General features: G+C 39.7%; 1 protein-coding gene across 1 annotated transcript in view; it reads right to left on the bottom strand.

Annotated features, from left to right (window-relative positions):
* Positions 1 to 6,637: 6,637 nt before the first annotated feature.
* cntfr (ciliary neurotrophic factor receptor) overlaps positions 6,638 to 17,523 on the bottom strand; it is a 237,366-nt gene continuing 226,480 nt past the window's right edge. The window contains exons 10-11 of the mRNA XM_085413595.1: positions 12,806 to 12,935; positions 6,638 to 8,250 (exon numbers count right to left, since the gene is read on the bottom strand). Of these exons, the coding sequence (XP_085269721.1) occupies position 8,250; positions 12,806 to 12,935 (131 nt within the window). The 3' untranslated portion in view covers positions 6,638 to 8,249. The remainder of the gene's footprint in view (positions 8,251 to 12,805; positions 12,936 to 17,523) is intronic.

The raw sequence follows: 17,523 nt of genomic DNA on the forward strand, positions 1-17,523 counted from the left end.
GGGGTGAATCCGCAAGGCAGAATAATTCTAATATTGAACCCCGGCTGGCGGAAAATATTAATTCTCATATTTCAAATTAGGCAAACCTGCTGAGTGGAAGGTATTTAAATAGGTGTGTCAGTTCAAATCCTGAAACTTACCATGCAATAAATTTTAATTTCACCACTCATATTAAATCCAATTTTAATAATGTCTCTATTAAAGATCCGAGATTAGATCTGTAACGACAGAGTCTAATCTCTTTTAATGGAATGCCTTTAATGTGCCAGTTTCTCTTTATTGTATCCCTGTAGATCAAATTCAATCTAGATGTGTTGGTTTTTTTTCTACATTTATGCTCTGTCTGCCCTTTTTGTATTCTTGTCCCCCCCTTTGTTACACCGAGTTCCACTTGCACATGTACTTATCTATTTTATTTTTTTCCTTTTTGAGTATTGAATGGTGCTGCAGTGCGCGTCTGCTTTGACATTTGACAGACCATTCTGCTGCACACACAAATCCTCATTTGGAAAACACAAACCTTTTGTGAAATGCTCTGGATTCTTCAGCTTCACAATGTACTGTGCGGATTTCACGGAAGGAAATGCAGACAGCTGCTAATATGATAGACTCACAATATGTGAGTCATCAAGCTTGTGCAGTGAGTTCCTTGATTGATCTAAATCTTGCCTAATTTTATCTGTTCATGGAAGGCATGCCTCAATTCTCCAAGATCCTAACAATCACAAGAATCTCCACAATTTGAGAACGAGGCTTCAATGCAGTGCTTGGCAGAAATATTAGGCCGCAATGTTCCACAGCGGCTGTGCCGAACATGACCTCTCATTTTGTGTCACTGACTTACAATTGCAGTACTTCACAGATGTCAGTGCTGTCGAGTGTTGTCATCAGCATGTGTGAGCTCGATGTGTAAGGCTGACAAGCAATTTGTGGAGCAGGCCTGTGATTGGTTGGACTCTAGATGCGAACATGATTTGGGATTCAAGCCACCTTGCCGTGCAGAAAGTCACTTCTCACGGTGAAACGTTCCTTCTTTTCCTCATTATCCATCATTTCAAGTCACTTTGTTGTGACATGAAACAAGCACCATTAATAACAATGATGACCTATTTTTGTTTTTGAGGACAGATCACAAGAAGTTGATGGCATTTGGGTTTTGCCTCATAATCAAATTCTGTTGAACAAATAGAGTGTGTGTAAGTGTTGGATGTTTCAGGTCACCCAATGACAGGGCATAAAGAACCTGAGATGTGCGTGGGCTTGACTCAGTTAGCACCATGGGGTGACTCGCAGAGACCTAACACTCGGGTTTTGACTGTTTCAGGACCATAGACAGCGCACAGCAAGACCCACTGCCTATGCTGCCATCCAGTGGACAAATGCATGACAATTCTTTAAATAAAGTTGACTATTTTTGCTTTATTTTTTGTGGCTTGACATTAACAAATTAACACAAGACACATCAGAATCAGAATCAGAAACAGAATCAGAATCAGAATCAGAATCAGAAACAGAAACAGAAACAGAATCAGAATCAGAATCAGAAACAGAAACAGAATCAGAATCGTGTTTATTGGCCATGTATATGCGCAAACACACACAAGGAATTTGGTCCCAGGAGTAGATGGTGACTCTCAAGCACAGCAATGTAAATCACAGCAATATGTAAACGACACAATACACACACACACACACACACACACACACACACACACACACACACACACACACACACACACACACACACACACACACACACTTACGTGTATACATATATATATATACACATACATATGCACATATGCACACATACATACACAAAGGTGTGTAAACCAAAAATAAATAACCAATCTAAATCTTACATACATAAAATACAGGATGACAGAAATGAAATGAATACCACAGAATGTACATAAGGTGCAGCTGCAGTCTGCTAGTGGGAGCAGTGTGACAGTTTGACTGTTTAGGAGGGAAATGGCTAGGGGAAAGAAACTGTTCCTATGTCGGATGGTCCTGGTCTGCAGGCTTCTAGACCGTCTGCCACAGGGCAGCAGGTCAAAAAGTCTGTGTCCAGGGTGTGAGTTGTCTGTGAGGGGGGCGCCAATGATACCCATACAGTCTGCACCTGTCCTGTTTAGTGGCTGCACCATACCAGACTGTGATGGAGGAGCACAGGACAGACTCAATGACTGGAGTGTAGAACTGGATCAGCAGCTCCTGTGGAAGACTATACTTCCCCAGTTGTCACAGGAAGTACATCCTCTACTGGGTCTTTTTGAGGATGGAGGAGGTCTCCCACTTCAGGTCCTAGGGATGGTGGTACCAAGGACACCGGGCTGTCTGATATGGTGAGGGGGAGCAGTGTTGAGGGATGTCTCCTGAAATCCACTGTCATCTCTACAGTCTTAAGCATGTTCAGCTCCAGATTGTGCTGACTGCACCAGAGTACCAGCTGCTCAACTTCCTGCCTGCATGCAGACTCATCACCATCCTGAATGAGGCCAATGACGGTGGTGTCATCTGCAAACTTCGGGAGTTTAACAGCTGAGTTCTTGGAGATGGAGTCATTGGTGTAGAGCAGGGGTCGGCAACCCTAGGCACGCATGCCACAGCTGGCACGCGAAGGGTTAACTGATGGCACGACCATAGTTGGACTGGCCATCGGGCATACCGGGCATTTGCTCTGTGGGCCGATGATTTATTTTTTTGTAACGGTATAAACAACGAAAGGTGGTGGATTGGCCAGCTGGATGCTGACCAGTGTGTAAAAATAACTCAGTTGTTTGGTGGTGGCTATGGCGTAGCTTCCACAGATTCAGTAACATTAGCAAGTGGTGGAGGCCAGCAGGTGGATGAGGGAAAGGGGAGGCAGGAGGAGCAGAGACCCGAGGCAGCCTGTAGCTAGTGATTTCCCGCAGGTCCCTCCACACTGACGCAGGGATGTTGGTTGAGAGCCGTTCTTTCAGCTTCTGGGAGTAGATCTTTTTAGCTGCTTTGATCTCCCTGGTCAATGTGTTCCTGACCTGCTTGTACAGGGCCCTGTCACCACTTCTGCAGGTGTCCTCCTTGGCCTTAAGAAGATGTTGGATTTTAGGAGTTAACCATGGTTTATTGTTGTTGTATGTGCAAAAGGTCTTGGTTGGCACACACACATCTTCACAAAAACTGATGTATGATGTCACAGTGTCCGTCAGCTCATCCAGATTCTCAGATGCAGCTTCATGTAAAGTGTAACATGTAAAGTTCCCTTAAAATCCAGAAAAATAATTAAAATTAAAAAAGAAAATTAAAAGAAAATGTCATGTAAAACTATTTCATTTAATATGTAGGTTTTTCCAGTGTTTTCCAATAAAATAAATTTTTATCAAATTTTATTTTTTATGAAGAACAGGTGAATTATTCTCAGTAAACCATTATCTGTGAGAGGTAAACAACTCTACTGCACAATATAGTGATTGAAATGGTTTCTAATGGAATGACAAATTATGTATAAACACTGTTTATTGGGATTTTTGGTCTCTAACCCTTTTAAATAACTAAACCTGCAATGTTTATTGGATCAAACTGAGTCAGGGACATCATTGCTGTCCCCTGAGAAACATAACAGATGGGTTAGCCGTACATAAAAATTTCACAGGGGGTCACCACAGCGAGTAGCTCTGCATACTCGATTTGGCAGATTTTCACTGCGTGTAAAATAAATCACTCCAAGATCATTTTAAGTCAAAAAGTTTTAACTTTGGCACCCAATTTAAAATAATGGGAAAAAGTTCTTTCCTGCAGTCCATCGTTGGCACACACTCTGCCTTTGTGAAGTTCAGATTGCTTCAGCTTTTGTTGCAATGTTGTTGTGCAGGACTGCATTGCAATGAAATATGTGTCTAATATTATTTTTCCTTCATATATGTGGATGGCAAATCACTGCAAAATTAACGCCAGCCTAACACAGTTTACTTAAGTGTCTAATAAAGTAGCAAGTGAGTGTATATTAAAGAGAGGCTGCCTTGGAGTATTCCTTGTTAGCATATCTGGCACAAAGAAAATACCTTTGAAAAGAGACTTTTTGAAGAGCAAACAACACATTGCTGCCAAAAGCAGAAGCCGTGTGCTCAGCGAGTCGTGTGCTCAGCGAGTCGTGTGCGGCGATGTTCATCTGACTTGAAAATGGTGTGAAAACTGGTGAAATAATGCTCAGAGAGAAGTTGGGTGTGCAAACGTCTTGAAATATTAGCTTAATGAGGAAGTTAGAATATTAGGAAGATGGACAAAAACAGTTTGACTGAGTGAGGCCGTGGATAGAGGGGAAGTAAGCTGAGTGTTTAAAGAGGTCAGAGCCAAAAGCCAGATCAGAAGTGATATGGACGCAGAGATCATGTCATTCATCCAGTTTTCTATGAAAGGTCAAACTAGTCATTAGAGCAGAGCAAGGCGGATGGAACTGACAGGCTCTGGATGGTACACACACACGCACACAAAGACACACACACTCTCAATACATCTGAGGTTAATATGAATCACATCATGGTTGTGGACAAAGAGAGCATGGCTAAAAACCCATCTGTGATTTAATTAAAGCTATAAAGAATGAAATGTCATCATACAGAATTATTTTTAGCTATAAAATAAAAACAATACAAAGAACACAAAGAACAGAAACCTCCGTGGTTGTGTACCCTCCTTGTTCAAGTCATGCACTGTCATTGTAAATATTAGTTGACTCCTCATTGACACTGACATTAAAAAAAAAGCAAAGGGCAGATCAGTATAAGCAGGTGGAGAAGAAAGGAATGAAAGAAAGAGTAATGAACGCGATAACTACACAAGCAGATACACTCTTGTCTGCTCTCGCACACACAGGGAACTGCAGCTGACAGCTGTTAGATGGTGTATTGATTTGTCCTCGGCCTCCAAATCGGCCTGCCAGAGCTTGTCAGTATAATGGAAGAAAGAGAGCTTGAAAGAGGGACGAGTGAGATGGTGAGACAGCCAGAGTGAAAGCTAAAGGTCAAAAGGGAAATTTTGACCAGCCGTACCTCCAGTGTTCTGCTCATATTTCCTGTTGCATGCACATCGGTGCAGATGTTATGTATCTGTGAAGCTGCTACTTGTTTACAACCCGTCTGATCATCTCGTTTCGGCTATCAACAATGCTACAGCGTTTACAGAACTCAGCCGTTATATCTATGAGTGGCATGTCATTGTGAGAGATTAAAATGATGACACAAGTCATTAGGGAAAACTCACAGGGTGCATTGTGGAGGAAATTTCATATTTTCCACTTTTATCTCCGTGTATATTCTGCAAGCAGAATCAGCTTGCATATAAGGTTGACCTTTGCTGCACTGATCAAAACGTCCTCTTCTCCTTTGAGAAGCTCTCATCTATTCACTCTCAAATGTTAATTAGAGAACCGTGTTTGGTGAGGAACAGAGAAAGATAAGTGCACAGATGCAACCCTGGGAAATGACAGTTGGCTTTATTGGTAGACAAGGCTGAAAGGGACACAGACACAAATCCCCTGCCACCTGTTTTTCTTCCTTCCCTCTCTGCTAGGAGAGGTATAGGAGGTCGAGTGTAACTTTATTTCTTTTCTGTCTGTGAACTGTGAGTGTGCTTCCCTTTGCATGGACAGTCTGACCCACATGCATACACCAAAAACACATGAAATATTTCTGGATGAACAGCCATCCATTTTGTGCAATTATTTATAGTTTAAAAAAAATCTTCTTTTCTTCTTTTTTCCAGTCAGTTCTACAAATATACATTTCATTTTGACCTTTCTAAACATTCGGCTCCCCTAATGGGATATAGCACAATCATCAAGTCAGTTTGTCCAACACTTTTGATATCTGCAAAACTATTTTAACAACATCCCAATTTCTCTCAGATGTGGGCTGTGTGATGCACTTGGCGTAGTAGCATGGTAAAATAACATACAAAGACAAAAATAAAGCATACAGAACTACTAATGATCAGTATGTGGTCATGACCTTGTCAGCGTGCTGATGATGGCATTCAAGTAAACACACTGCTGAATCTCTTGGAGTCTAAACTTAGTTTTGTTTTCCTTGTATCCTTCTGTGTATTGAGTATGAAACTGACTTTTAAAAAATGCACTCGTCAAGGTTGCTCGAACCAATGCTGCTCTCAGTGTCTTTCTGAGAATTGACACAGATCCTCTATCTTGAAATTTTTGCAATTTTGAATATTCCCCCCATAAAAAAGAAAACAAGAAGAACTATATCAAGGATAATGCATCATGCCCATAAAGTATTAAGCTTTATGACCACTCCATGCAGTGTCGGTGGAGCTTGTTAGAATCTGCAGACACTCATCTTTCAGAAACAAACTGAGAAGCAAACAACGTTACCTCTGCAAGGTCAAAAGTATCGATCTGTAAAACCTGAAATGAGGCACTGTGTGTTTATAGCTGTGTCTGGGAAGTAATTTGTCTTTACTTTAATTATAATGAAAACTTGTTGCATCTTCTTTTTTTTAACATCCCCCATTGGCACCTCACCTTCATCTTGTTTTGCCAGGAGAAAATCATCAGGATCAACCAGACGGAGCAGGAGGCATTAGTCTGCCCTCATGTGTTATAAGTTCACAAAATGAACATGAGGCCAGTGCATCGTAATTCATTGTGAAATGGTCACATTTAATGGTTGAAACCTGTCATTGTATATACATCTATAAAAAAGACCCCAGGTACAGGTTACGACATTCTACGGCTAATACATACATTATTATTAAATAATAAACTTTTTGTTCATTGTTAAAGTTACATACTGTATCATAGTTTACAAAATAGGATCAAAGAGAATTAAGCCATTAAGAATGTCTGGAGAAAAAAAAACTAAACTCCTATATGCGTCTTTTTATTATTTGTCCATAAAAAATACAATAAACACTTCAAGATTCCTGTGAATAACATAATATTAACTGGTAACTGATATTGGCTATTGAAATGTAAACTGCAAAAAGACATTTCTAATGTTTGTAAAGGCGTCAGAAGTCAGACAGCAAACTGATTTGTGTTACTGTATTTTACAGCACAGAGCAGAATGGAAAACCAACATAGCTTGTATCAGAGTTCCAGTAACCAGCTTGGCTGCCATCAATACAAAGTCAACCCCAAAATAAAAAACAACGGTGGGGAAAGAATGGTTCAGTCTCAAATCCACTTTATTTCATTTATTTTTTGTTGGTTTTTTTGTTGTCTTTTAGGTTTGTTTTTTTTTTACAGTTCAGGTCGTCCTTGCCGGTTTCTCAAAGCTCTATGTAAAGCTAACTGTAAATAAGCCAGACTATGGTTATTGACTTCTCCAAAGTGTTAGTCCTCTTGTTGAAAAAACAAAAACAAAAACAAACAAAAAGAAAAAACAACAAACAACACTCTGCTCTGTCAGTTGTTGGAGATGTGCAGACTCAGAGTCTGACTGAATAAATTTGTGACTTCTTTGTTAACTGGCGGGTTGACACAAACATGGGCTGCAGGGCTTTGTCCCCAGTTTGATTCCTGTAATGGGTTTCAGCATCCATTAGATGTCACGCATACACGTGCGCACGCCCAACTTTCTGGGGGTTTCATCCCATGATGAAGACAGGCACAGGCTTCAGGAAGCTCAATGACTTGGGTGGGAACCACTTTGCTGGGGGTGTAGTGGAGTCTTTGGCATGATGATTAAGCTGTATAAGGGGCTGTAAGTATACACACAAATACACGTGCCCTATATCAGTGTGTGTCTGTGTGTGTGTGTACTGCACTGCACTGCGACTTAAGAAGAGAGTGAGTACAAAAAAGAAGAAAAAAAGGTCAAAAGAGATGTCAGCTGTGGCCTTGATTCTGTTGCCGAAGAGGAGCCTCTAAAACCCAACTGAGACAAATCAGTTTAAAGTGGCTCATCAAATCCACCAGGGGGTAATGTAAGACAATAATCTTGTTTTGGTGTTTGCCTCTCAGGTCGCTGCAGTTGCTGTTGGTGATGATACCGATGACAATCTTCCAAAGTTCCTCTGTAGATTTTTCTTGGGTTTTTTTGTCAGCAAATCAAATATTCCAAAAATGCTGAGTCGCATTATCGTTGTCTAATGTCTGAATAATTTTGGTGAGTAACTGTGTGATGGACCGAAATGATCAATGCACTGTATCCTTGAAACATGTGCAAAACAGGAAAAAATACCAGCCTCCTCCTTCTTCTTCTTTGTCCTCCTACTTCACATCAGCCTTCAGCAATAAGATATTCACATCTGCAGAAAGAGGAACACAAATTAGCTTCGTCAAGCTGCACTGCATCAAAATATGAATGATCTGTCTTCTTGCCTTTCTCTTATATGTCATTCTTAATTTGTTTGCTTTTTTGGCCTTTATATTTGGTTCAGTGGGACTTTTTTTTGACTTAGCCATAACTCTGTTTGCAAAAAATGCAAATCCCCTACACATTTGTTTGTGTTTCTCTTCTAATTCTTGGCAGGTAGCTGCACACTAGTGTGACTTCTCCAATCCTGTTGTGCATATGTGGCTCAACTGGCAGGATGGCAAAAGAGGACAGTTTTTCTCTTTTTGCGTTGTGTGAAGTTATTACACATTTAAAATCAGTGGGTAAAATGGGCAAAAACAACATCACAGTGACATGTGTATTAGGCATTGGGTCATAACTACAGGGAGTGCAGAATTATTAGGCAAGTTGTATTTTTGAGGAATAATTTTATTATTGAACAACAACCATGTTCTCAATGAACCCAAAAAACTCATTAATATCAAAGCTGAATGTTTTTGGAAGTAGTTTGTAGTTTGTTTTTAGTTTTAGCTATTTTAGGGGGATATCTGTGTGTGCAGGTGACTATTACTGTGCATAATTATTAGGCAACTTAACAAAAAACAAATATATACCCATTTCAATTATTTATTTTTACCAGTGAAACCAATATAACATCTCCACATTCACAAATATACATTTCTGACATTCAAAAACAAAAACAAATCAGCGACCAATATAGCCACCTTTCTTTGCAAGGACACTCAAAAGCCTGCCATCCATGGATTCTGTCAGTGTTTTGATCTGTTCACCATCAACATTGCGTGCAGCAGCAACCACAGCCTCCCAGACACTGTTCAGAGAGGTGTACTGTTTTCCCTCCTTGTAAATCTCACATTGGATGATGGACCACAGGTTCTCAATGGGGTTCAGATCAGGTGAACAAGGAGGCCATGTCATTAGTTTTTCCTTCTTTTATACCCTTTCTTGCTAGCCACACTGTGGAGTACTTGGACGCGTGTGATGGAGCATTGTCCTGCATGAAAATCATGTTTTTCTTGAATGATGCAGACTTCTTCCTGTACCACTGCTTGAAGAAGGTGTCTTCCAGAAACTGGCAGTAGGACTGGGAGTTGAGCTTGACTCCATCCTCAACCCGAAAAGGCCCCACAAGCTCATCTTTGATGATACCAGCCCAAACCAGTACTCCACCTCCACCTTGCTGGCGTCTGAGTCGGACTGGAGCTCTCTGCCCTTTACCAATCCAGCCACGGGCCCATCCACCTTAGAAAAACCAGTCTTGAGATATTTCTTGGCCCAGTCTTGACGTTTCAGCTTGTGTGTCTTGTTCAGTGGTGGTCGTCTTTCAGCCTTTCTTACCTTGGCCATGTCTCTGAGTATTGCACACCTTGTGCTTTTGGGCACTCCAGTGATGTTGCAGCTCTGAAATATGGCCAAACTGGTGGCAAGTGGCATCTTGGCAGCTGCACGCTTGACTTTTCTCAGTTCATGGGCAGTTATTTTGCGCCTTGGTTTTTCCACACGCTTCTTGCGACCCTGTTGACTATTTTGAATGAAACGCTTGATTGTTCGATGATCACGCTTCAGAAGCTTTGAAATTTTGAGACTGCTGCATCCCTCTGCAAGATATCTCACTATTTTTGACTTTTCTGAGCCTGTCAAGTCCTTCTTTTGACCCATTTTGCCAAAGGAAAGGACGTTGCCTAATAATTATGCACACCTGATATAGGGTGTTGATGTCATTAGACCACACCCCTTCTCATTACAGAGATGCACATCACCTAATATGCTTAATTGGTAGTAGGCTTTCGAGCCTATACAGCTTGGAGTAAGACAACATGCATGAAGAGGATGATGTGGACAAAATACTCATTTGCCTAATAATTCTGCACTCCCTGTAGTGTCTGTAAAAGCACTTGGATGCTAAACACATCTCCATAATGCTTGTGGCAAGGAAAAGAATAATGCTCCCAAAGTCAATTAAGCTATTAGTTGGAACAGTAATGAGTTAATTTCCTTAGTAAGTTATGATATAATGTAACATAAGGGATTAATCCTTAATAGCAGTAACAGCATCAGCTCGTAATGTTATGAGCTGCTTTTCATTTTTTAAACACTGCACAAGACTGCACTTTCGTTGAGCTGCCATCAACTCAACCATCTAAAACATAATAAGGGGCTTCTAACAGCTTTTGTGTAAGAAACCAAAGATGTTGGGACTCAAACTATATGACTTGAGCCAGCCCTCATTTCTTCACAATAAACAAAACAAAACACTCACAAAATTGTTCTCCAGGCTTTCTGAAGCTCTTTTCAAATTTTTCTTTGGACATGGGTGCTTTCCCCCTTATTTTTAGTCTGATACAAGGATTGGAATGAGAATGAGTGAAAAAAGCAGCCAATGTCATTTTCAGAGGGTTTTTTTTTCCACACTTAACACTAATCTATGAACCATTCAAGCATAAAAAGGTACCTAATACGGATGAACCAATGTTGTGTCTCCAGACAACTTAGTAAAGAACCAACTTTAAATTGTACCATTAGGTCTTTTGTTACTAGCAGTAAAGCTGCCTGTCATAAAACCATAAAACCTGTTCCTAATTCTTTAAGATAAGATAACCTGTATTTGTCCCACATGTGGGAAATTTGTTAGTTTGTTAGTTTAGTTGAGTTAATAAAAAATATAGTTATGGGCTGTTATAATAACAGTTTTAAAGGCATAAAATAATGTTTCTGCACCAACAAAGTGATTCCCAAAGAGCTATTAGCTGAAAACTTGATATATCCTCACAAGGTGTGTAGTGCATCCTTAAGAAATGTGAGAAAACTTGACAAGTTGAGTGCAAGAGACTTGGCAGCCCTAAAAAGCTACCTAGACCATATGAACAGTGTGTGAAAGTCATGTCCTTAACTAATAGGAAACATTCAAGTAAAGACCTGACACAGGATCTGACAGATGAATCAGACACTTCAGTTGATCCATCAATACTGGCATACGTGGATAGAACAATTCATAACTGAAAACTATCAGTCATTGATTGGCCTTCCCAGAGCTCAGACCTGATAAATGGGATGGTACTTAGTTGGAGTAGAAAAGCATTACATAAGTGCTCAAAGCACTTTTTATTACCTAATTTGTAGCCAACATCAAAAGAAGAGCTTTAAATGTCATTCAAGGAGCCTGAAGAACTAGACTACTTCAAAACTACTTAAAGAAATTAGAAGAAACATTGCCTAAAGGAACTCAAGCTTTGTTAAAGAATAAAGCAACTTGAAATGTTCGTTACAATTGTACAAACTTTTGTTTCCTTATATATTTTGTATTTTCATGTGTGTTTGCACATTTCAATGAATTGCATCACCAGCTTCCAATTCCTATAGGAATTAAGTTGTTTAAGACTCTTACACAATACTATATAATCGTACTGATAATAATTTCCTATAATTTGCAATAATTCTCTACATATTTCCAGAGTATTTTCTAATTGTGTCGTCTAATTTGTCTGTCACCCTTTCTGCTTCCCTTTGTTGTTATAGAGTTATTAATCCTTTGGTGTGTATCTGTTGACATGGAAATGTTGACATCTTTTGAAATGGAGTGTGCTTGTAACTCTAAAACAAATTAGAACAGATTCCCATTTGGACCTGCACATACAGGCTGCATGGGAGGGGAACTGGCATGAAAGTGCCTTAATTGTATTCAACCATTCCACTTGCAGCGGGTGTTCAGCTGGAGAAGCGTCCATGTTTAATGTATTTTTGTTAAAGTGTTATTGGTATAAAGCTGTCGCTAATCTTTTGATTAAAGTAAAAAGAAAAAAATACAACTTCTACGCATGGTTTCATTAATTTTAGATTGTATATATTTATTTTTTAGCATTTAGATAAAATATGAGTTCATCAGAAGGACTGCTCAGGTCGAGCCGTTTGGAGCCAAAGTTAGAAAAACAAGGATGAGATGATTTGGACATGTGTAGAGGAGCGATAGTGGATATACTGGAGAAAGAATGTTGACTATGGAACGGCCAGGTGGGAGAAGATGAGGAAGACTATAGCAAACATTCATGGATGTAGTGAAGCAGGACAAGCTGAGGGTTGGTGTGACAAAAAAGTACTATGGATAGGGAGATTATCTGCTGTGGTAACCCCTAAACAGGGCAGCCAAAATTCAGTTCAATTCAATTCAGTTTTATTTATATAGTGCCAAATCACAACAACAGTCGCCTCAAGGCAAAAGAAGAATAAGAAATCTAAACCTTTACCGTTACTATTTCAACAGGATTTAAAGAGTTAACTACCCAGATGTTACAGCTCCTGGTCCATTAAACATGCTCATGTAAACAGAACATATAAATATATGTCATATAAACACATAAACAGACATGCATCGACCTGCCAATACATGAGTGAGCAATTGAGTTACTAATCAATTTGAAAACTGGATCATGTAGACTAAGGAGTCTACATGGTGTATCTATGTATATGTGTATGTGTATGTGTGTGTGTATCCGGGTGTTGTCGCTCACCACATAAGCAGCAGCAGCAGCATTCCTAACAGCAAACGGGAGAAAAATGTGATGACCGTGGCAGCTCCTCCCACTGGAGGTTCAGCCTTCTGTGGTGCGTTGGAGCATGGCATGGGGGAGGTCTTAGTCTCTGTAGAAAATTTATCAGAAGACACAATAAACCTTAGGAACATATTTTAATTAACAATTGCAATCCTTGGTGAGTTTTATCATTTCTCCGTGTGTTTATTTATTAATTTTATTGGGCTAACACAGTGCACAATACTTCTGTCCCTATGTGTGAAAAACATAAAAAAATGACATGCTGATGAATGGATGCTGAAAAGTGCTCATCACACCAGGAAGAACCAAGCAGAAAGGAAAATACAGTGAAGAGCAAAATCAATTGTAATCTGCACAAGCAATCAATATAGAACTTGTCAAGGCAGTTATGAAGTGAGCTGGAATAAAAAAAAAAATCCCCTCCATGCTAAAGCCGCAGGGAAACGGGGCAAAGAAAGGACGGGGAACAAAGTATATAGATGAAATATGGAGAAACTGGAACGGAAACAGACGGCAAGGTAAAAAACCCCGAGGTAAAGCAGGCGGGGAATACAGCATGAGGTGGATAGAAAGAGTGAAAAATAAAGGAAATGTGCAATAAGGTAGTTAATATATTGCTGATAATAGTCAATTGCACAGCTAGAAAATCTATCCATTTATACCCAACTGTAATACAAAGCCGTAGAACAACTGGATTCACAAAAACTCTTTTGACTGCACCAGGGCTTGACTAATACTTTGCATGGCTTCACATTTCAGAATAACAAATCAGTAAAGATTAAAAAAAAAGAAAAAAAAGAGAAAGACAGATAGAAAAAAAGGTCTCAGCAGCTTAGTAGCAGAAGCAAGTGAATTTTAATACAATCGGCACGCAATTTTCTTAAAAGATCTACTGACTTGTACAGTCTGGTGAGTGCAAAAAGTGTATATTCAATTACGGAAACATTAAAAAGTTATGATACTCTTGTATATTTTCAGCTAATCCAATTACGCTCAAGCGTACGAGAGTGAGAGAGGCACTTAACATCTTGTGGCAAACATAAATATGCTGAAAATCACTATGTGCTTAGGCATTTTTTAGTGCTTCGGTTTTTCATTGCTCGACAAATAAAAATATCACAGTTTAATGCTTTAGAAAACGGGACCTCTGCTACAGCTGCAGGCAGCACAGTAGATATTAACTGGTGCACAACGTTTGCACTCATTCTTTTTTTAGCGAAGAGAGAATATGATTTCCCTCTTCTTGCAATTAATGACTGTTGTATAGTACTGCGATGGGAGTTGGGAGATATTAGAGGGAAGCAACCAGGTGTGAAATGGAAAGAGAGAAACGAAGGGGGGGGGAGGTAGGATGCATTTAACATGTTCAGCAGCTCAGTGCAATACTTCCTGCCTGGAGCAAAACATTGTGCTTTGGAGTGACAGAGGAAATAAAAATTATGCAGAAAATAATGTGCCTGTGACAAGGAAATACAGTCATGGGGTGTATGCTGATGTAACAAGCTAGGTGAGGACAGGTAAACATAGCAGATGAGACAGTGATGTGATGAAGAATGGAGGAAGAGGCTAAGAAAAGCAGAAAGACGAGGAGGACAAAAAGCTAATGAGATGAGAAAATTGCTGAACGACTCGAACTCCAAGCACGCTGCATGTTTATGCAAATACTGTTGATGTGTGAGGTGCTAGGATATCCTAATCCAAAATACACACATGAAAGTGGTGTCTGTTATCATCCAGAAGTGTAGAGTTTCTGTTTTGGAGATTAGATTGGGCTTTTTTGTCCCCCTTGCTGCTGTATTTGTGGGTCAATGAAGTCATTTCAGCAGAGTGGCAAACAAGGTGGCATAAATTATGAATCTAAATTATGAATCCCCGAAACAGTTTGGAATGGCAAAGCAGCTACTATTGTAAAGAACTTATGTCATATGTTTTTTATATTTACATTGGGATCACCTTCGAACAGATTATGCAACACTATCTGTTGACTTTGACACTCTGCTTCACCTTAGCAATTTTTACTATAAGTTTACACAAACTGTAGTGCTTTTCAGAGTGAGTATACAGAAGAAGAGGATCTTAAAGCATTTATGCAGGGTTCAGCCTGGTTGCCTTTTAATAGATACTCCTGTTCTACTATAAGGCATGAAACAGAAGCCATACATTTATAAATAGCCCCAGACATGAAATACACAAACTAATATACAGTGCCAGACAGTGTCCAGTTTCTGTCTCACACGCTGGGTGAGGCACCAACTTATATCTTAGATGCAATGCCTCGGCTAATCCGCTCTTCTTGGAATGTGGTCGCTAAGCAATGGCCCAGTCACAGAGGATGGGATCCTTAAATGTCTCTTGCCTGCCCCCCATGCTATCCTTCTGATTCAAAGCTGCTCTGTGACGATGCTGGGAAACAGAACAGCCACTTAGGTTCAACTGGCAGCTACTTTTGCATGATGTATAGGTGACTCTCTGTTGTTGGGGGGAGGGGTGGGGTGTTAGAAAGGAGAACACAAAATGTGGTACACGGACAGTGGAGAAGAAAAGGAGAATGTGTAACTGCGTGTTAAGACTCCGAGCAAGACAATCAATAAGTCACAGGAAGTCTGTTGATTTACTATTCGGCTGAGCAGCCAGAAAATATTGGTGAGTGTGGAGATGTTAACAAGTTGGTCAGCTAAAAGTAGCAGGCCTTGGCTACATTTTATTTTGTGTGTGTGTGTTTACGAATCATAGACAGGAATCAGATATCGTCTCTGTTTCCTTATTGCCTCATTGCATGGTTCTACTTCAGTAGTCCCATTCTGCTGTTCTGGACTGCTATTCAACTTTGTTTTTTGTTTTGTTTTTGTTTTGCAGCATGTTTTGCATCATTATCCATTTGCACTGTGAAGCACCAAACAATCCGTTCCACAGTATTTGAGCATTTCTGAATCTGAGCAGTCTCTTGGCCTGGACATTACATCGTATTACTTCTATCAGCAGCCACACTATCAGTAAATACTAGCATTTTCCATTGGCAGCCATTCAGGCACATGGCGTGACATTGCTGTTTTTTTCCTTATTCATACATTTTTTTCTTTTCCAAAACTGTGCAGGCTCTTTCAGACATTTTCTGGCCTAATCTGGCTTCTCTGTTCCTGAGTGTAACCAGTGGTTTGCACATTGGTGTAAACCCTCTTTGTTAACATATATAAATCTTAACCATGGAAAGAATTCTGTGATCATCCACTTGATTTTTGTGTTTTTTCAGGCCTTTTTGGTAATCCTGAGCTCGCCAGTGCATTCATTCTTTTAAGAATGCATACCAAATTTGAATGCAACCTCACAAAGTCATCACTTCATATTAATTATACATTTGATTTATCATGAAATGACAAGGAAACAGACCTAACCTGGCCATTAAACCCCTGTTCAGTGAACAGTCCAATTACTTTTGAGTCTCTGAATAGGGAGCACTTTATAGAAAAATGAAGTCTGAACTTCAATCATCTCTTGTTTGCTTGCTTTTAAATCCAGTGTTTATGGTGTACAGATGCAAGTTTACAAAAAAGTGTCCAAAAAAGACTATATAACTCATTATTTATATAATCTGTTACAGTTTTTACAAACAAGCAAACAAAGAACAGTGTACAGATCACAGATCAGCTGGAATGACAGCCAAATCTGAATGTAATTAGTGATCGAGTAAGAGTAACATTTGTAAAGGAAAGTAGAAAAAGGCCAGAAAGAAAAGCTAGAAATTAATATGAGTGAGAATAAGAGAGAAGTGAGAAGGGAAGGAAAAGAAATGGAGAGAAAAAAGAGAGCTAGAGGCAAGATGGAGAAGGATAGGGGAAGAGAAACAGGACAAGGGGAGAGGGAAGGGAAGCAGAGAAGCGGCAGCTGGATCGAGAAGGAGCATGAGGAGAATCCCAATAACCTCCTGTTCTCCGTCTCCACGAGACCAAGAATAATACACTGTGTACTGACTGAGTGTTTATATGTGTGTGCGTCTGTGTATACACTACAGGTTATCAAACTGAAGGACTCTCTGTGTGTGTGGGTGTGTTTGTGCTGATGTGTTTGTGGCTCACAGAGTATTGGAGGAGGCTGCATGTTGTGAGTGTGTCTTTCAGCATTAGTGTTTGTGTGTTGCCAGGTATGTGTGAGCTCATTTAGTGCTGAATGTGACGATGATTGTGCAGTGCTACTCTTTGCCAAGAGGAGTCAGTATTCTACCGTAAAACCATTACGTTTTAACAGACTCTCAGAAAGACAAAGAGAAGCACAGACAGACAGACTTTGCCCCTTAGAGAAATTAGTGTCAAATTATTGGCTTCAGAAGTGAGTGAAAGAAAATAATGGTAAACCCACATTAAAAATGTTTTAAACAGACAAATACAAATGCATAAATACACATAAACCCAACAATGCAACAACATCCACCAAACCATTATAGCACTATGGTTTGGAAAACTCGGGGGAACAAAATGAAAGTTTCTGTAGTGTATTGGTGTGAGTGCTCTGTAATAAATTACAGCAAACTAAATTAATATATCATAAATTCAGAGCTTTCCTCATGTGGAGCATTAAGTGAATAGTTTGACATTTTAGGAAATATGCTTATTTGCCTTCTGCCTCAGAGTTAGCTGAGATGATCAATACTACTATCATTGCCTGTTCAGTCTAATAATACA

The sequence above is a fragment of the Rhamphochromis longiceps genome, linkage group LG7, assembly GCF_057381845.1.
Source record: "Rhamphochromis longiceps isolate RC_006_pf linkage group LG7, R_longiceps_female_GT1.1, whole genome shotgun sequence".
Taxonomy (NCBI): Eukaryota; Metazoa; Chordata; class Actinopteri; order Cichliformes; family Cichlidae; genus Rhamphochromis; species Rhamphochromis longiceps.